The 21,830-nt window shown below is 41.8% G+C and overlaps 1 protein-coding gene across 1 annotated transcript in view; it reads left to right on the forward strand.

Moving 5' to 3' along the window:
- The window catches only part of LOC121276343 (cadherin-6-like), a 160,821-nt gene that overhangs the window by 10,291 nt on the left and 128,700 nt on the right, over window positions 1–21,830 (forward strand). Inside the window, exon 2 of the mRNA XM_041184632.1 lies at window positions 6,975–7,371. Coding sequence (XP_041040566.1) covers window positions 7,141–7,371 — 231 coding nt within the window. The 5' untranslated portion in view covers window positions 6,975–7,140. The remainder of the gene's footprint in view (window positions 1–6,974; window positions 7,372–21,830) is intronic.

Consider the following 21,830-nt stretch of genomic DNA (forward strand, 5'->3'; position numbering starts at 1 on the left):
TGATCCCTTTTCTCTTGAAAATAGAAGGATGAGGGGTGACCTAACAGAGGTCTTTAAAATTATGGAAGGTATTTATAGAGCAACCAAGGGAAGTGTTTCCACTTGTGAGGAAGACCAAAACTAGAGGCTATCAATATAAAATAGAGAATTCTTTACCCAGGAGTACTACAAAGGAAGCAATTAAGGTGAATAGTAAAGATGTATTTAAGGGGAAAATAGTAAACACATGAGGGAGAAAGGAATAGAGGGTTATAATGATAGAGCAAGATGAAGAATGATGGGGAGAGGATCAAGTGGAGCATAAATGCCTACATCGATTGATTAGGCTGACTGGTCAGATTCCATAAAATAAAAGCAAAATACTGTGGTTGCTGGAAATCTGAAATGAAAGCAGAGAAAGCTGGAAAAACTCAGCAGGTCTGACAGCATCTGTGGAGAGAGAAACAGAGTTAGTGCTTTGAGTCCATATGACTCTTCTGATTCCATAATGTGCATTCTATGTCATTCTATTTAAATTTACTTTGAAACATTTCAACATAAGGCACTACATAAACACATTATTTGTGATTTAAAGGTGGCAGGAACACAAGTCACAAACTCCAAACAATCTCAGCTTTAATCCTGGACTTCTGCTTGGATTGCTGCCAACATTTTCATAATGTAGTTGTCAATCAGAAAGAAAACTCACTGTGTTCAGGGTCAAAATGAGGCAAACTAAGTCACATGTTGCCCACCTGAGCAGAGGCTGTAAGAGATTAGAGTGGTGAGCTGAGAGAGAAGTCATATCAAGTAAGGTTTATTGACAACACAGCTGGCTGAATAGGTGTGATGATGAAGAATGCAACAGCAGCTGACCTTAGCGAGCTGCGTGCGGAGCCGATCAGGGTAGACAGATGCTAACCATCTCAAGCTCCATCTCCTACATCTGGTATCAGGGCTCATGTTGCGTTTTCACAGGGATTATGATACTCCTGCTAAAATTGTGTTTTAATTATGCTGACACAGACGAGAATGGAACTAAAGAAGGAAAGAAGACGATAGTATCCTCACACTAATATACCAGAATTATGAAGAAGAGAATCAAAAAAAAAACTGATGGACCTACCATTAAGCCTAGCTCCCCCACAGCCCCCACCACCATCCCCCTTTACTTGAAAAAAGGATCGAATCTCATGCAAGTCACACATTACTACAGGCAAAAAAAAACACTTCAAAAGGCATATGTGGCACTTCTAGACCCTTACAACAAGTTAAGCTGATGAAACAGCTGTGAACAGCCCATGGAGGTAAGCCCTAAAGGATGAGAACAGAAACACACCACTCGCATAAAGAAACTGGGCTAGCTGCCCTCGCTGATTTTTTTTCAATTAAGATGGTAAGGCTTTTGTTTAAATAATTAATTTTACTCGCATTCAGGTGTATAATAGACAATTAAATACCAATTATTGGCCCAGAGTTTGTAAAGAGGCGGCTGTCCAAGTCATAAAGCCAGACTGTTATCAGAAATGACATATTGGTTGCTTTTATCTACTAGCGTTGTTGTCCTTCTCGGCTGCAGCTCAATTGTTTATGGAGAGAAACACTCGTGATAAAAATAAACATGAAATGCCCAGAAGTCTTTTAAACACAGATTCAAATGGTCTTTAGCAGTAGGTGCCAGCAACTCGCCAGACTTATCAAACTAAGGACCGAGGACTAACATTGATCAGGCCTAGAGTTTACCCGTTCAGTTGAAGGAATTGTTCCCTGTGACTAGTTTATATAGACCTGGCAACGCTAATAGATTTTAACCTCAGTACCATCTGGAGAGATGAGTGGGAGAAAAGAGGGAGTCAATGTAGCTCCAATAACAATAGGTAAAGCACAAAAAAAAATCCACAAGAATGGCACCATTTTTTTAGAGGTGCCTCATTGATCTCAAGACCAAAGTTGTTGCTGCTCAACTGAAGTATCATTTTTCTTGGGGATACTCTTCTCTTAGTTACTGTGAATGTATCTAAGATGTAATGCCAGGAGAATACCAGACTTCCTCCTTTCTATGTAGTAAGACTAACACTGAAACAAAATATACTCTCCTATCGCCATACACAGGCAAATCAGACATCTTTTTTATTCTCTTATGATAAAGTGCATGAGGCATCCAATTTGTCCCCTTTCTCCAATTCTTTTAATTTCAGTTCCATTTCAGTTATGGACACTGCTGGACCGTGATGCTTTGTGAACAGAAAGGAAGCAAGTTAAAAGTGATGCTTCACAAGGTCCTCTGCAGCCTGCATTACTAACCCTATTCTCTTATATCCTTGCCTTGCTTTCCCCTGACAAAGTCCAATCTGCCTTAACCTGTCCCCAGTTGACATTAACCCATCCTATACTGCCTTAGACTCCTCAGGTGTTGTCTGTGGCTCAGTTGCTAGCACTAATGCCTCTGGGTCAGTAAGTTGTGGGTTTGAGAGGCCTGAATGTCTAGGCTTGCACTCCAACCATGAAGGAGTGCTGCACTGTTGGAAGTGCACCTATTGGATGCATTGTTAAACTGAGGCCCTGTCAACCCTCTTAGGGTTGATGTAAAAGATCCTATTTTGAAGACAGTCAGGCAGGGGAGTTATCCCACTGTTCTAGTCAATATTTATCTCTCAACCAGCATCACAAAATACAGATAATATGGGTATTATTATATTACACTTTATGGGACCTTGCTGTGTGCTAATTGGCTGCTGTGTTTCCTACATTATAACAGTGACTATGCTTCAAAGACAATAGTTTGTACAATCTTTTCTCATAACTTAATCTTTGGAGTACAGGTATCATTTTGGTAAATCTACACTGGACCCTCCAAGGCCAATATATTGTTCTGAATGTGTGGTGGCTAGATCTGCTCCATAGTATTCACAACCAACTTACCCAGAGGCGTTATTTCTACCAACTGAGCCCAAATGTGCTCTGACCAAGGGTTTGAATAGCTGAAACAGACTTCTACCTCCCTGTATTTTGTTCCATTACCTTTGTCAATTATTTTCTCTACCTGCTCACATCTTTTTAACGATCAGTCTACCTGGACCCACAAATCTCTTTGGGGCTCCACTGTTTCTAGCTTTTCACCATTTACTATGTATGCTACTCTATCTGGGAGGTCTTGTGGTGCAGTGGTAGTACCTGAATCTCTGGGTTAGAAGCTCCAGGTTCAAGTCCCACTTCAGGACTTGATGGCTACATAAGGTGGGTTCATAACATGGCCAAGCAGGTTGATTATCAGCCAGTTAAATCCTTCAAATATTCCTGATATGTGGTAAGAGTGGGGGAGTTTCTTGGTCAGCCATACTGCTGAAGACAGCAGCAAACAACTACAATACTTTGCCAAGCATAATCGGGGACAAATTCAATAGAATGGCCGTTCGGTAGTGCAGAACTTGAGTCTTGTTGAAAGAAGAGACATGTCAAAGCTTTTTGTCTTGTACTCGTCAGGGCACTTCGCAAGAATACCAATATAAGGGGAAAGCAACAATTTATACTGTATGTGAAGAGAGTGCTACTTGGTTGGCAAGTAGATTTTGATCGGTAGAGGCTTGCCATGGAGAATGTACCAGTGATGGCGATGGACAGTTAACTGTCTACCAAAATGAGTCCACTTGCCAAACAATCAGCACTGTCTTCAGATATAGTATAAATTGTTGTTTTCCCTTATATTGGTATTCTTGCAAAGTATCCTGATGAGTGCAAGTCAAAAAGCTTAGACATATCTCTTTTTTCAGCAAAATTCAATGGAAGTTCATGGTTGCCAGTGCCCTCTTAAGGCATGGTACCAGGAGGAGGACTATTCTATCCTTTTAGGTTCAAAATGGATAGATTTGCATTTCTCTATATTAAATCCATTTGCCGCAGTTTTGCCCATTCACATAATCTATCAATATCTCTTTGTGATTCTACGCTGCTTACAATGCTGCCTATCTTTGTGTTGTGGACAAATTTGGGTATGTGGCTTCCCACCCCATCGCCTAGGTACTAAATAATTAAAGAAACTGACCAATTTTAAAATCTACCAATGCTATTTCTACTAGCTTTGATGTCTGTTCAGAAACTGCACACACTCACAGCTTCTGCTTATCCCTCTCTCTGGAGGGATAACGGGATGTTGATTATGTGTTAAAAAATACTGGTTACTCATTTTACTATTTACAATCCCAACAAATCTATTAGAAAGTATGCAGCCTACCATCCTTTTCCAGAGATTGACTAAAATGGCTGTTTAAGGAATTTTTACACAAGTTTCAGTGACTGTAAGTTCCACTTAATGAATTACAGTTCCAATACAGATAGACAATACATGACAGAAAGTAATGAAACATGTCTTTTATTTCCATTACAGAGTTATGGCCTGTCTCACAAGTGGAAATTAAAATCGTATTTCATTGCCAGCTATACTTGTGTAATGCTATATAATGAAGCTGTATTAATTTCTTCGTTTATTTTTAATGAATATAGTAAATGTCTTAAATACATTTACATGATTTTGCTTTCAGTTTCCACCTTGCTACCTTGTACAGAAAGATTGTTGCCAAGATATTTGTTGGTGCCATGCGTGTTTTATGGGCACAAACTGGGTACCAGAAATGGTGCGCGAGTGCAGATTGCACTTCAGAAGTAGGCCACCTGCAGGGTTGCCAACGGTGATTAAATATATTCCTAGAGGTTTTGTCACATGACTTGCCCTCACGCTCCAGCCATTCGTCAGTCAACATATCCATCCTTGTGATGCATTTGCCTTCTATGCCAATTGGAAAGCAAAAAGACACATTACCCAAACGGATGATGCTTGACTGTCAGCCAAACACCCTTTTTTTTTTCCCCATTTTCAATATTTTTCCATCTGATAAAGAGAAACGTTCAAAGAAAATGACAAACAAAAACAATCTTTTTGAGTGTCCGAATGATTTTTCTCCAAGGTTGCATACAGCAGTGGCCTGGAGATTGATCTTCAATTCCGGGAGACCCCAGGCCAATACTGGATAGCTGGCAACCCTGCTGCTTGCCACATTGGTAAAGATAGAAAATGAGAGGTCTAGGGGGTCAAGCCTGAAACTGGTGTGATCACCATTACATTTGGAAACAGAGGGGTGATTGCCTTTTGGAGGGCCTCAGTGCTAACTTGGTTTACCCTATAGCAGCTGGATTGCGTTCAGGAAAGTGTAGTCTGGATGCAGCCTAACCAGTGGATCCTTAATAGAACCGCTGTAACCGATCATTAAAAAGCTAGGGTTTTTAAAACCACACTTACCTGAATATGAAGGTGCAGGTGTTCTCTTTCCAGCTGCTCTGCGGTGCCAAAGACTTGATGCCAGTTCTCATTTGGCATCCACCCAGTCATTTTCGCACCACCCCACCCCCACTTCACAACATGACCCTCCCTCCCCGGCCCTCGTTTTCGCCTCTCCCAAACAATCCTTCACCCACCAATTGCTTCCCCCACTCCTGATCGCCTCCCCCCACTACCAATCACTTCCAATCCTCTTGATCTCTCCCCGTCACTTTCACAGCCCCTCCTCCCCCTCCAAGGATATACCTTGTCCTGTTTTTATAATGATATAAAGGCACTAATTGCTCATAAGGGTTTGCACAAACACATTGTGCGTTCATTTATTGAGGTGGCGCATGGGAACACTTATACATGGAGAGAAAGCTTGGAACATACCAGCAGTAAAGCTGTGTGCTCTACTTAAAAGCAAAAGTGAAACTAAACTGGATTGCATGACACACTTCCTTTCTAGTGATGTCATGCTGCAATCTCTTAAAGGTAGATTACAGCAGGCCTGAGAGTGCACAGAGGCAAAAAAATTTAAAATCCTCTTTTCCCTGCAACCCCAAAAGATGGCCAATGTTAGGCACACCTCAGGCTTACCTATTTAGGAGCTGTGATCATTCCCTGCACACTGCTCGCAATTCCCAGTTGGTATGAACTAATTTCTACATATCAAAATCCTGAAATTATTTCCTCCTGAAATGATTAACCTGTGTTCATGCTCTGTCACCCAGAGCACTGCTCAAAATGGAATATCCTTGCTGCCTGCTGTAGAGAAAGACTTCTCTCACTGTTTCAATTCAATACCACAGCCAGTAAAACTCCTGTTACTGATGCGTCTAGGAACATGTAGGAACAGGAGGAGGCCATTTAGCCCCTTGTGCCTATTCCACCATTCACTGAGATCATGCCAGATCTGTGACCTAACTCCAGAAACCTCCTTATCTCTTAATATATTGGGCTAACTAAAATCTATCAATCTCAGTTTTAAGCATCAGTTGCTGTTTCTGGAAGAGAGTTCCAAACTTCTACCACCCTTTTCATGAAGAAGGGTTTCCTAATTTCACGTCTTAAAAGTCTGGCTCTAATTTCTTGACTATAACTCAAAGGCCGTCGACCCCCCAGTCAGTGAAAATAGTTCCTTTCAATCTAGCCTATATTAATATCTTGAAATCATGGATGAAATCACGCCTTGATCTTCTATGTCCCATTATTGAACAAACCTCATATAATTTGACACTTTTCCTATAATTGCCAGTCAATCGCACATTTCACCTGGTACTCTTTGTGCCAGTATTATTTTCCTTAGTTAGACTTGGTACTGGTTTAACGTAACCTGGATTATTCATGCCGGACCTGGAGTTTTACCATCACTACTGCATGGTGCATCGAAAAGTGACCATAAATTTCAGCTCCACAATAAAATAAGCACATTCTTGTGCAACGGAGCATATTTTCTCCAACTGGTTGAGAAAGAAGCTGCGTGATGGACATGTTGCTGGGTTCCACTCAAGTACAATAGTTGTGCAATGTTATCAGTGAAATCAGATTAGCAATTCAAATCAAGCATCGGCAGCAGATGCTGCATTTTATATATTTACTGTTTAAATTTAAAAACACAGTCACATTTTGAAACATCATTCTGTTTATTTTTTCTCTCTCTCTTTCTCTCTTGTTTTAGAAATCCCCAGAAACTAAGAGCAAACGAGCTTGAAGATTGATTGAAGACCCTGTAGTTTACAAATGGAACAAAAAGGTTAGTCAGGGATACACTAGCGACTGACGGATAACTGGAGTGCAGCCAACAAACCCAGTTAGACTCTGCAGCCATCAGTTCTGAAATAAGAATGGCGATATCGAATTGCTGTGTGCTAATGTTGTTCTGGGTTTGCCTGCCGGAGCCCAGCCAGATGTCCCCACTATCAGAAAGGACTGCTAAACAGCAACAGGATGGCGTGTCAAGGAAGCCTTCAGGTGACAAGCTTTCTGTGTTGCACCGGTCCAAGCGTGGCTGGATGTGGAATCAGTTCTTTTTGTTGGAGGAATATACAGGGGCAGAGCCGCAGTACGTGGGGAAGGTAAGCATTGAGGGGTGTTCTTCTTAGTGATGATTAAGAAAGAGCTGCAGTTACTAGTTATGAATAAGTGCTCATTGCATTCCTGTGACATGCCCCTGTTTGTTAATTTAATGCGGACATAAAAGACCTTTACTTCAAATTGGTTACGTCCACCCTAAAATTGTAAACAAATAAATCTCAATGCTTCCAGTGTTTCTTGGCTAATGTCACCATCAGTAATTGCTAGTCTTTCATCTTTAAAGTAACGACCCCAGTGTGACAACATGTAGTAACGCGGAGCCCTATTCATCAAAGTTGGTAACGATCAAATCTAACTTTTTAGATTTGCGACAGAAAGTGACTTGACAATAAATAATGTGCTGCCAAGAACCACATCATCAACATAATAGAGGTCACTTGCGCTCCCCTTTAACACCTTTAACAGAATTCCGATTTATATTTTAATCAGCAGTTGCCTACTTTGATAATCTCCAGTCACTGCAGCAATTTGCAAATACAGGTCTTACATTAAACTGTGAATTTATTAACCCAGTCAAAATTACAGTCAATTGGTCATCTCTCTGACTGCTTCTGCGGTCCAGCTCTTTAGCCACGATTTCCATTACATCGATTGGCCTCACAGAGGTGCAGTTCCTCAGGCACAATTCCAATGTAACTCTTTTGCAATTTCCCATGAAACAATGGATGGAATTGCTGAAGGCTTTCTCCAAAACGTTAGTTAAAATATCCCAGAATTCAAGCCATAAAATTATAGTTTGGCTCATTCCCATGTTCCACCTTCTACTAAATTGAGACCATCCAAAACTTTGCTGCTCATGGTTTACCTTGTTTAAAATATCACTTACCCCAGTGCTCACTGACCGACATTCACAGAATCACAGAATCACACAGTGCAGAAGAGGCCCTTCGGCCCATCGAGTCTGCACCGACACCTGAGAAGCACCTGACCTATCTACCTAATCCCATTTACCAGCACTTGGACCATAGCCTTGAATGTTATGACGTGCCAAGTGCTCATCCCGGTACTTTTTAAAGGATGTGAGGCAACCCGCCTCCACCACCCTCCCAGGCAGTGCATTCCAGATCGTCACCACCCTCTGGGTAAAAAAGGTTTTCCTCACATCCCCCCTAAACCTTCTGCCCCTCACCTTGAACTTGTGTCCCCTCATGACCGACCCTTTAACTAAGGGGAACAGCTGCTCCCTATCCACTCTGTCCATGCCCCTCATAATCTTGTACACCTTGATCAGGTCGCCCCCTCAGTCTTCTCTGCTCCAACAAAAACAACCCAAGTCTATCCAACCTCTCTTCATAACTTAAATGTTTCATCCCAGGCAACATCCTGGTGAATCTCCTCTGCACCCCCTCCAGTGCAATCACATCGTTCCTATAATGTGGCGACCAGAACTGCACACAGTACTCCAGTTGTGGCCTCACAACTCCAACATGTTCTATACAACTCCAACATATTCTATATACAAACTACTTTTGTAATCTATGCCTCAATTGATAAAGGCAAGTGTCCCATATGCCTTTTTCACCACCCCACTAACATGCCCCACTGCCTTCAGAGATCTATGGACACACATGCCAAGGTCCATTTGTTCCTCAGAACTTCCTGGTGTCATGTCGTTTATTAAATATTTCCTTGTCAAATTACTCCTTCCAGAGTGTATCACCTCACGCTTTTCAGGGTTAAATTCCATTTGCCACTTATCTGTCCATTTGACCATCCCATCTATATCTTCCTGACAAATAATAGGAGGCTCAGCACAGATCCCTGTGGTATGCCACTGGACACTGGCTTCCAGTCACTAAAGCATCCTTCTGTCCATCACCCTCTGTCTCCTACAACTAAGCCAATTTTGAATCTACCTTATCAAATTACCCTGTATCCCATGTGCATTTGCCTTCTTTATAAGTCTCCCATGTGGGACCTTGTCAAAGGCTTTGCTGAAATCCACAAAAACTCCATCAACTGCACTAACCACACACACCTTAAACCAGCTTATATTTCACCCCTTCCTTGGATTCACCTAGTTCTGTTGAAGGGTCATGAGGACTCGAAACGTCAACTCTTTTCTTCTCCGCCAATGCTACCAGACCTGCTGAGTTTTTCCAGGTAATTCTGTTTTTGTTTTGGATTTCCAGCATCCGCAGTTTTTTGTTTTTACCTACTCTTTCCCTGGTTATCCTCTTCCCATTGATATACTTACAGAATATCTTGGAATTTTCCCTACTTTTACCGGCCAGAGCTTTCTCATATCCTCTCTTTGCTCTCTGAACTGCTTTCTTAAGCTCCACCCTGCACTGTCTGTACTCCACTAATGCCTCCACTGATTTGCTTCCCTTGTACCTGCTAAAAGCCTCTCTTTTCCTTCTCATCGTATCCTGAATATCTCTGGTCATCCATGGTTCTCTGGGCTTGTTATTCCTTCCTATCACCCTAGAGGGAACCCTAGAGTTGAGCCTGTACCCTCCCAATTTCCTTTTTGAACGGCTCCCACTGCTCCTCTGTAGATTTCCCCACAAATAGCCGTTCCCAGTCTACCTTGGCCAGATCCTGCCTTGTTTTACTAAAATCCACTCTCCCCAATCCAAAGCATTTTTTTTGCAGGTTGTCTATTTCTTTGCCCATAACAAGCTTAATTGTCTTCTGATTGGGCAACATATTGATTTTAAATTCCTTATTCTTGTATTCAAATCACCCCATATCCTTGCCCCTCCCTATCTTCGGGCCAAGAGGGGCAGGAATTCCTTTCCATGCCTGACGAAAAAAATCACAACCTATCCTGCCCCACACTTTATATACGTGTGCTGTCTTCATGAGACCCTGGCCCCCTCTGCAACCCACTCACCAGAACTAACCTTGGTGGCTGCCAGCCAAGCATTCACTGCTCTACCCATCCCCTGACACTATCTCCCCAACCTCAGTCCCAGCTGCCGCTTTCCACCTGTTTCAATCAGACGCCTGTCCAGTGACATTGATCCAGACTGGAAACCATTTTCCAGATTTGAAAAGCTAGAGATCAGTTTGCAAAGTGAGAGATAGCACCAATAAACCATATTTTGTTGTTCGGTGGTACAGAACTTGAGTATGGCTGAAAAAAGACACATTGTCAAACTTTTCGTCTTGCACTCATCAGGACAATCGCAAGAATACCAATGTCAGGTGAAGCAATCAAGTTTATACTGTATGAGAAGAGAGTGCTGATTGGCTGGCAAGTGGACTCTGATTGGTAGGAGCATTTCAATGGAGAATGCACCAGTTAATGGTGACTGACAGTTAACTGCCAAGCACTACTTGAATTTAAACCGGGCAGCTTGACTCTGATTGGTCAAGGCGTTGCCCTGAGGAATGAACCAATGAATGGCTGACACTTATTTTGCTTCGCTGAAACAGTATAATGTTGTTGCTTCCCCTGACAGTGGCATTCTTGCAATTGTCCTGATGAATGCAAAATGAAAAGCTTTGACCAAATGTCTTTTTTCAGCAATAAACAATATTTTTAATTAACATTATTAATTAAGTACAAAAACAGAATTACCTGGAAAAACTCAGCAGGTCTGGCAGCATCGGCGGAGAAGAAAAGAGTTGACGTTTCGAGTCCTCATGACCCTTCGACAGAACTAGGCGAATCCCTAGGCGAAGGGGATTCGCCTAGTTCTGTCGAAGGGTCATGAGGACTCGAAACGTCAACTCTTTTCTTCTCCGCCGATGCTGCCAGACCTGCTGAGTTTTTCCAGGTAATTCTGTTTTTGTTTTGGATTTCCAGCATCCGCAGTTTTTTGTTTTTTGTTTTTATTAATTAAGTCTTTGTTAATTTTGGCTTAAGTCAAATACTTAAAAACATCTCCCCTTTATATATTGTTACACATCACACAATTGAGGCTCAGGAGTTTAAACTATCCTTGCCCTGAAACAGCCCCAAACACATGGAAGGTGTGTATGTTTGTGTTGGGGTTGAGGTGGTGGGAAGGAGCTGGGGCAGTGCGGGTCACTTTGGCTGCAGCCAACAGTGTAAAAGTGAACAGTGTTCTCAATTTCCATTTCCATTTGAAGTCAAACAGGAGAAATGCATAATGGGTGGCTGATTCAATATTTCTTAGTTTACAATAACAGTCAAAATTCCTCCAATTAGATGGAATTGTGTGGAAAATACTGGAACCAGACCACCTCTAACCAAGGGTTCACGGGGTCAATTTGGGAGTTCAAATCAAGCCCAGAATTATTTCAGATTTAGAAAATCCATATTCCTGGGACTGACTGGATTCATGGTTTTGATTTGCATTTGCTCAGACTATCTTAGCCTTGTTGCTGGCTACAGAATGCAGTGAATTCCCAGTCAAACTCCTGTGCAATAAGTGAAGATTGTGTCACAGAATGAAAGATGGATAAGTTGCAAGCAACGTTTGAAGGTCTTAACAGGGGAATCAATATGATATTGTGCATTTACCTTCTCAATCCGGTATTTATGCCACACACTTAATGATCAGGCAAATGAATAGTGCCTAAATAATTTACAAATTCTATCTGAATGCTCTAAATGTGAAGGATGGTTTAATAGGCCCATGACAGCCATGTGTAAAAGGCTTTTACATTTCTACAGAAGTATGTGGGTGCCACTCTGGGAATGGCTTAAATGTCAAAGTATTTGAAATTAGTATGGTTGTTACGCATTTAGTGGTGATTCAAAGGGAACTCAGGATATCGATTAAGAGCAGTTTCTGCATTTCTCTATAAAATGCAGATGCTATTAATGGCAGTGTTGAAATCAATGCCGGGGATTACAACATCTATATTTCACCATTACAGGCAAGGCAGCTTGAAATTGCACCACGCACTCCTGTGAAATTGCATGGCTTTGTAATCCTGCCAATGTTTGGAACCCACTATTTTCAAATGCTTTCCCTTTCACAATGAAATGTGAAAGCATTGATTTTAAACTTTGGACTTTATGGTGATTGTGCTGAGTTTGGATGAGCACAGTCAGCATGTGTGTAAACAAGGTGCATAATGCATTGGAGCTCAAATGTGGCACAGCAGAGAGATGTGGACAGTGGGGAGATTGAATACCCCTCTGGTCTCATTGGAACAATTCTGATGTAGCAGCAGTGAAGGAACTAACGTGGAAAGAAAATAAGAGTCGAATGATAGAGATGGAAGATATCCTTGAGTTTCCTCGGAACACATTTGGGGATCACAGGAGGGATTTGATGTGCAACAATGGTAGCAAAGTTGGAAGGTTGTTGAGGTGGTTGAGTCTGGAGTGTTTCATTAGTGGCAAGGGCTGAAGTAGGGGCAGTTTTGCATGATGTTGGAAGTAAGTGGACTTAATGATGGAGAGGATTTGGGGTTCTTAAGCTCAGAAAAGTGTTGAACAGGACACCAAAGTTGTGAACATTCATATGTACCTCAGATGGTGGCCGGGGAGGGGGATGGAATTAGTTGTAAAGGGATGAATGGTGCTGGTTGTCTTGGAACAAACCAAAGATGTAGTGGAGTCCTGAACTTGGCGTGGGTCCTATCTTTTAATTTGCAAATACCCTGACAGCTGCTTCGACACACGGATAAAGGACTCATCTTGTTTGACCTTAAATATGACAGGCGTGCACTTCCATTCAGAAATGTGTGCACCCTTCCTGCTGCTTATTATGGGGCCTCAGGAAACTCCATAGCATCGAAATGACTGCTGCCACTCACCCCAATTAAACTCCAAATGTGACCTGATGATGCTGGAGAACTTGGCAATTTCTAAAATTCAAAATGGACACTGTTATTATTAACACCCCACAGTGTGAGTTCATGTTAGAATTTTTTGTCCGAGGCTGCCAAGATGAACTTGAAATCAAAACTAACCTCATTTTGGTCATTTGCCAGTAATCACAGGAATGCATTTGGCATTTCCATTAAGAAAGGTTCTGCAACAGAAAAAAAAATGAAATTCTCATGAAAGGGTTTAGATTATTCGGCATAAGATTCAGGTCACAAGGGCTGTGAATAAAAGACACTCATAAAGCAGGCACAAATTCATTTACCCCGACATATGAACATACGAATTAGGTGCAGGATGAGGCCACTCGGCCCCTCGAGCCTGCTCCGTCATTCAATAAGATCGGGGCTGATCTGATTGTAACCTCAACTCCACGTTCCTGCCTACCCCCAATAACCTTTCACCCCCTTGTTAATCAAGGATCTACCTGGCTCTACCTTGTGTGAACATACGAATTAGAAGTAGGCATACAGCATAAAATTTCAAAATGACCACTAGGGATTTTGATTCAGATTTTCCTGCATTTTCCGGTCTGAAAGTAAAAGAAACACTTCACTTAACCCCAGCTCAGACCATCGGTTTATGCCTAAAGCGATGTCTTGACACGTCTTTGTGCAAGAGGAAAAGCAGTTATAGTGCAATACTGGCATCTCACAAGTATGGACTTGGGATCTACAACGTACCATCAAATGATTTGACTGTATTCTGTTCGTGGAGCTATAATTCCTCCCCAGTCACCAGATTTTATACAAGGCAGTAATCTTCTACTAAAATCCAAGGAGATTTGCCACTTGTGTTTACATAGGTACTTGTTCGATCCCATCAGTGCTGCTGAGCTGATGGACAATTTTTTAGTGGTCGGAAAAGACAGACAGAGCTTGCATTTATATAATGCCTTTCATGACCTCAGGGTGTCCCAAGGTGCTTTTCAACCAGCGAAGTGCTTTTGAATTGTAGTAATTGTTGCAATGTAGGAAATGTGGCAGCCAATTTGAGCACAGCAAGCTCCCACAAACAGCAAAATGATAGTGATCTGATTATTTGCGATGTCAATTGAGGGATAAGTGTCGGCCGTAACACCACTGCTCGCCTTCAAAATAGTTGATCAGGTTTTTTTTAATCTCAGCCTTGAGAGACCAGGGGACCCGCAGTTTAATGTCCCTTCTAAAAGTCAACACCCCCCAACACTGCAGCTTCCCTCAGCACTCCACTGGAAGTAGCAGCCTAGATTTTTTGTGCTCGGGGCTCTGGAGCGGGATTTGAACCCGCAGCTTCCTGATTCAGAGGCAAACACTGATCCACAGCTGAGTAGGGACCAACGGCGCAATTTAGCCTCTGTCACAAGCCTCACAGGGAGAATCTAATGTTGCGATCGTACTCTGTGCCTTGCATCAACTGCAGTTTTATGCTGCACTATGATAGATGGAATGGAGCTCACAGCCATATTACTCCATACCTTCAGCCCACTCTCTTAAACCTTTGCACAGCTCAGAATATATTTACAAATGCTTATCCAGGTCCCACGCAGAACTCTGGCTCTTATTTTTGTCGAGCTTCCCGTCTTTCATTGAATTCCCTCAGCTTAATCATTGAGTCCCCTTGGTGAATGTTAAGTAGGTCTGGATTCTTGGGCAGAGGAGTTCTGTAGTGCTGCTGCATTTATGGATGACGTCTAGTAATGCGGGTGTTTGGGAGGATTGCCCATGATTGCTGCAGTGAATCTTGTTAACATTTTTTAAAAAGCCTGTTCACATTGTGGAGTGTCACCTCCCCTCAGTCGTGAACCTCTCTTTATGGTTCAGGGAGGAAAATCGAGGAACTGCTTGGAGCTGAGCAGTGCTGATGTTTTATTTACCATTGTGTACTATCATTAGTGGAAACATTTGCGAGAGGCGACTGTGCTGCAGCTGAATATCATTGCTTTTAAATAGTGTAGCCAAACATGCATACTCTAGCAGGCTGTTGCTCATAACATTAGAAATAAGAGCTAGAGTAGACTATTTGGGCCTTCAATGCTGCTCCACCATTTAGTTAGATCATAGTTGATCTTCCACCTCAATCCAGCTTTTCTGCACTATCCCCATTTTAAAAAAATTTATTAGAGCTCTAAAATCTATCGATGTCTGTCTTGAAGTTATTCAGTGACGAAGGATCCACAACCCTCTGGGGTAGAGAATTCCAAAGATTCACTCCCCTTTTTAGTGAAGAAACTTCTCATCCTAATCCTAAATCACTGACCCCTTGTTCTGACACTGTGACCCCCCAATAACTCCTAATGTTAGACTCCCCAGCCATCCTCACTGCATCTACCCTGTCAAGTCATCTAATGTGGTGTCAGTTCTGAAAAAATGGACTGGAAAATGTGAGCGCCAGAATTGCTGAGGCACCTCAAAGTAAAAGCGGTCATCGTGTGAGTGATTTTACCCTTTATTCCTCAGTAATAAATCTCCCCAGTCAAATCCAGTAGCATCACAATGCATTAACACAGCTCAAAGAAAACGGCTGACACTGTTCTGTCTACACTGATTGAGCTCAGGAATGGTGAAGCCTCGGTTTACATCGGGAACAAGTTGAAATGACCTGATCTGAAAACCTTCCAGATGAAATCCTTTCCCAGCAGTACCGCTCCTGCAGGATGAAACTTTAGTAAGAATACTGTTTGCAAGTATAAAACTCCGTGGGGGGAGTAATGCTGACTTCGTCCGGTGGTATGGAATGGATCGTAGTGAATGGGCAGCCTGTTTCACCTCTCCAAGCAGATACACACTGAACAGCTCATTCGCTAACACTTCAATTGTTCCAAACTATTGCGCATAGTCAGAATTACCCTCAGTAAGAGAAAAAAACTAACGGCTCGATTTGCTCACGATTTGAGACATTGTACGCTATTTGTGACTTGAAAGTTTATTGACTATCACCTTCCCCTCTGTTTTGGGGGAAAAGGGAGGCATCAGCAGCATTCTCGACACTTGTTTAGTCTGGTGATTTTGGGTGATCATGTTACCCACCGATTGGTACGTTTCCCCAATCCTGTGCATCTTGACACAATGATGTAGCTACCATTGTGGTTACAAGTGACAAAACAGAAACAGAAACACAAAGGAACACCCATCGCTGACGACAGATTGAGCAGCATGTTTAGGATATTTGAAAAAAGAAACAAAAAAATGAGGCATTTATGTAACACTTTTCAAGATCGCCAGAGCTTCAAAGCACTTTACAGCCAATGAAGTACTTGTTGAAGGGTAGTCACTATTGTAATGTATGAAACCCGACAGCCACTTTGCGCACAGCAAGCTCCCACAAACAGCAATGCAATAATGACTAGATAATCCATTTTTAAATGTTAATTAAGGGATAAGTATTGGCCTGGAATCCAAAGGTAACTTTCATGTTCTTCAAAATAGTGTCATAAGATCTCTTACATTCACCAGAGCAGGTACATGGGGTCTCAGTTTAATGTCTCACCCAAAAGATGGCACCTCTAACAGTGCAGCACTCCCACAGTACAGCACTGGAATGTCGACCTTAATATTTTTGTTCAAGGTTTGGAGTAGGACTTGAAACTACAACTGCTGAAAATGGTCCTGTTTGCTAATGGCTGCCAAGTAGACCAAAGCACATCCCTGGGCAATGCTGAGATAGCTGATCTCCATTGGGATGGCAGTGAACATATTAAAATTGCCCTTAGACTCACTGTGCTAGGAACAGGAGAAGTTAGCTAGGGTTCCTTCTCCTGCTTGCTATTTAGTGAGTTTTTTTGCAACAAATTGGGTGTTTGTCGACAATGGATGAAAATGGAAATGGGTTTCCATGTGATGCCTCCTAAGGTTAAATAGTCTGTTAAATTCACCTTCTAGGCTAACACTTGAAGGATGGCCCCATGGGCAAGGTACAGAAGGCAACAAATGCCCCTTGAATTATTGCCATCATCATTCAATGCCTTTAGGAACAAGGATGAGAAAATTGGATTGGAAAATTAGTACCTATGTAAGTGATGGCTCCAGAAGGCATCACAAGCCACATCCTGAACTGACCCAATGCCAAGGCATCCATTTCAAACTTGATTATTGAAGATTTTCTGCCTAACTTTGTTTCTAATATTATTTGTGTAAACATAAACGTAAATACAATCTTTAAAATGACACAATATAGAAGTTATGTTAAGCTAGCCCCTAAAGTCTTGACTTCAAACTGAGGAGATGTTTTATACCGACTGGTGACCTCCAAAAGCAACTCAAAATGTGGATCATTAACTTATCTTAGGGACTAAGGTGATCACCACAAACAATGGGATCCTTCTGTACAAAGTAAAGACTAGAAAAATATGTGTACAAAGAAAGGGAGACAATGACAGAACTAAAATGAAGAAAAAACAAAATCTCTGTTTAAAAGCAGTTAAGGGTTGAAGAGTTAAAGCAGCACATTGCTACTGCATAGTTAACTATCGACATCCATCTATGATCATATAAATCTCAAACACAGATTCAGAGCATCACATGCAAGTGTCGATTCAAATTACAATTGAACACTTCAAAAAAAAACTATAAATTAGGAACACGACAGGAATATAACAAACTGCAGCCAGCATATCTGCAGCCTCTTAATCAGCCCTGTATAAACTCACTTACTTAACAGCAATTAGTCTTTGTAACCTTAATGTGGCACAGGTCTACACTTTAACTGAGGAACAGGGCATTGTGCATGACAAAGTAACATATTCCTGTTCATACAAAGCAGGGGACCCTGTGACTTACCATGAGCAGTATCTTGGGAAGTTAGTTAAAAGTGACATGTATAAATGCATATTTCTCACCTGTCACACTTCAGGTGGCAACCTTGCTTCTTTCTTACTTTGAGATGAGTAGGAGCAAAAAACTCCCAAAGGAGCACAAAATGCTGGAGACAATGGGATAAATTCTTGTCGTCGCGAGGTTAATGATCCACATTTTGAGTTGCATTTGGAGGTCACCAGTCTGTATAAAACATCTCTTCAGTTTGAAAGTCAAGACTTTAGGGACTAGTTTAACATAGCTTCTATATTGTGTCATTTCAAAGATTGTATTTATGTTTATGTTTATGTTTACGCAAATAATATTTGAAACAAAGTCGGCAGAAAACCTTCAATCATCAGGTTTGAAATGGATGCTCTGGCATTGGGTCAGTTCAGGATGTGGTTTTGAGCCATCACCTACATGGGTACTAATTTTCCAATCAACTTTTCTCATCCTTGTTCCTAAAGGCATTGAATGATGATGGCAATAATTCAAGGGGCATTTGTTGCCTTCTGTACCTTGCCCATGGGGCCATCCTTCAAGTGTTAGCCTAGAAGGTGAATTTGACAGACTATTTAACCTTAGTTGGCATCACATGGAAACCCAATTCCATTTTCAGAGGAGTTGAAGCTACCTAATGCCCATTACGTTGATTGTCAGATTGTCAAAAAAAAATTGACTGGGTTCAATAAAAGACAGGTGATGTGCTCCACTAGATAATTGCAAAGCAGTAAAGAGGAAAATCTATTGCAAAGTATCGTCCACTTTTTAATTAATGTAAACTCTCACCCAGTGACGTATTAGCAACAGAATAATGGATTGGTCAGAAATTTCCTTGGAGCTGTACCCACTCCACCACTGTAATCCTGCTGGGTGTACAGTAGGAATTTGGATTTGCCAAACACTTGCAGCAAAATTACAACACCGAATTAGGAACTGGTCTGAGGAAAGTTCCCGGATGTCATGTTTTACAAGGTATGTGTTTCTGCCCTTATACAATATTGCATCCTCTGACTTACTGGGAACAATCCCGGCAGATATTTGCCAGTTTATTCAATTTGGCAAATCACATTGCATAAAGCCGGTGGGAAATTGCAAACAACAATAAAAAGGTAGGGATGTTTCGAGGATATTGACTGCTTAGACCTTCTTTTACAGAAACCGAGGGCATTAAATGCCTACACCACTGTGCTTTTCCTCTCTAACCACATTTATTATCAAATAATGTCAGGCTTACTGCATCTGCTGTCATATTTAGTCATATTAACTGTGGTGCTGCACCAGCAGTCAGGGCCTAATGTACTTCTCTGACAAAGGATTTCATGCATTAGAAGATAGACAAAGCAATGCTTTTAGTCAAACTATCTTTTGATTTCGTTTGTTGATAAAGTGTTGTTTGGAGCTGGAAAGGGCTAATTTTGTTTGCCTCCATTTCTAAGTGAATTGTAATGACATTTGATCTATAGGCTTAATGCCTTGAAGCAAGTAAATTGCTGGTAATATCCTAAACCTTGTACATTTTCCCATTCCAGTTCTACTCCTTACATAATTAGCATGCTTCAGTCGTGGTACAAGCTAGTTATATGCAAGTCCTGGGTGGAACAATTGCTCTCTTTTTTGCCTGGATGTCTTGAATGTAATATTTGACTATAAATATTGTGACCTTTTCAGATGCTGAATATTAATAGAGACATTAATATGTGTCAAATATTTTTGACAACGTGAGCTATGAGTTGAACCGTCACAAGGGATAGATTGTTACAAAATTTATGAAGACCTTTTTGTAGTGGAGAACGGCAGGAAATTGGGTAATGCACAGATTCTCTGAAATTGGCTGGATTTTCCAGCAGGCTTCAGGACCTCAACGATGGGACCAAATGAGAGTCCCCAGCCCGCACATGCCAGCACTGAGACTGGCGGCGCAATCCTTCTGGGAGATGACCTCCTATTGGGTGCCTCACACCCGTTGTGCTAGTAAGGATGGCGGGCAGGTTCCCGAAGATGCAAGACCAATCAGAGTGCTGGAAACCACGGCAGCCCCATTAGGAGATGTTGGTGCTTCTGAGGCAGATCGGTGACCATGAGGGTACCTCAACATGATGCCTCTCCCAACAAAAAAGTACAGAAAATAAAGGCTTCTAGCTGAAGTCAGTAGGGAACACCAGGATGGAGGGGAGATCAGACATGGTAGCGATCGTGGCCTTTCATCCACGTAGCCCCATCACTGAGATTTTCTAGACACCTCCAATGATGTTGGCAGTCTCCACACATGGCATGGAGGGAGGGAGTGGGGGGTCACCAGTCCTCTGGTGGAATTGTTCTGATGACATTGCAAAATCTCCCCTAACTGGTGCCTTAGCCACCCCAATTGGCTGCCCAGCTCCGTGGATGGAGGAAGTCAATCCCGATCCCAGCCCATCCCTGCAGCAGGGATACATCAAGGAGCTGGGAAGGTCCAGCCTCATGTTTCTGCTTTTAGGACATTCAAACACTCGTTAAATCTGCAATATTCCCAAAATTGTGCTTTCTTTTGCCATCACTGCCCTAATCTATAAGGTGCCTTAATAATTAAGATGCATGTTAAAATGGGATAAACATCATATAGACACACTTATTGCGTCATAATAATAAGTCAATATAAGAAAGCTTGAAATTTAGGTCAGACTAAATAGCTTATCAAATTGAGAAGACAAAAACTGCAGCACTATGGGGAAAGATTAGGGGACTAACTAGATAGCTCTTCAAAGAGCTGACACAGACATTAATGGGTTGAATGGCCTCCTTCAATGCTGTCATATTCTATGAAGCTCATTCTTCCCACAGTCCTTTCACAATTCACTCCAATGTCTCCGCAAAGCTATATGTGTTCCTGGGAGAAATCTTACCTTGTCACCTCGCTGCAAGCTGCCACTGAATAGGAAATATTCAGTGATAGGGATCATCTCTATTAGCCAGTTCAACTCCTTAAATGTCAAACATGCTTATGCTTCATTGGGCACTGATGATAGTCAATCATGGAATGTCTTATAATATCACGTCAATACAAATGTAAGTTATTGTGTGATGCTTCTTACTCTCATCTGCCCCTTCCAGTTTAAAATTGCATGGATCTAGGAGGGGACCAAACCCAAAGTGAGTCTTGGTCGAATCAGTGACTATTACGTTTTTCTTTTTGAGTTTTCTCTGGCAAATTTCCTCCTTATCCTCCTTCCCTTCAAGTATTCAATGTTTGTTGGGATACATTTCCACAGAGACCAGGAGCTTGCCCAAGTGACTATTACTCATCAGCGAACCTCACCAGGGAGGATCAGCAGGGGCTTTGATAATGAGGAATACCTGAGCTGAGCCTGATTCTGCTCTGCTGCCTGCATGACTCCTGTAGATGTTTCTGGACATTTGGGACTGAGATGAGGAGAAATTACTTCACTCAGAGGGTTGTGAATTTTTGGAATTCTCTATCCCAAGAGGCTGGGGCTGCTCAGTTGTTGAGTATATTAAGGCTAATGTTGATATATTTTTGGGGTATTTAAGGGAATTAAGGGATATGAGGATAGTGTGGGAAGCTGGAGTTAAGGTAGAAGATCAGTCATGATCATATTGAATGGCAGAGCAGGTTTGAAGGGCTGAATGGCTGACTCCAGCTCCTATTTTTATTAATATTCTTATGTACTTATGGACAGCAATCAGGAACAAAAACATTGAACATAACCAACACCCCTTCCCTAATCCAAACACACTTGAAGCCAATTGTCACCCTTAATGTTAACACAGCTAACTTAACACAAACCTGCGATCAAACAACAGCAACAGCTTGTATTTATATAGCACCTTTAACATTATAAAACATCCCAAGATGCTTCACAGGTGTGTTATCAAACAAAATGTGACACTGAGCCACATATCAAGGGAG

This window comes from Carcharodon carcharias, chromosome 3 (genome assembly GCF_017639515.1).
Source record: "Carcharodon carcharias isolate sCarCar2 chromosome 3, sCarCar2.pri, whole genome shotgun sequence".
NCBI lineage: Eukaryota > Metazoa > Chordata > Chondrichthyes > Lamniformes > Lamnidae > Carcharodon > Carcharodon carcharias.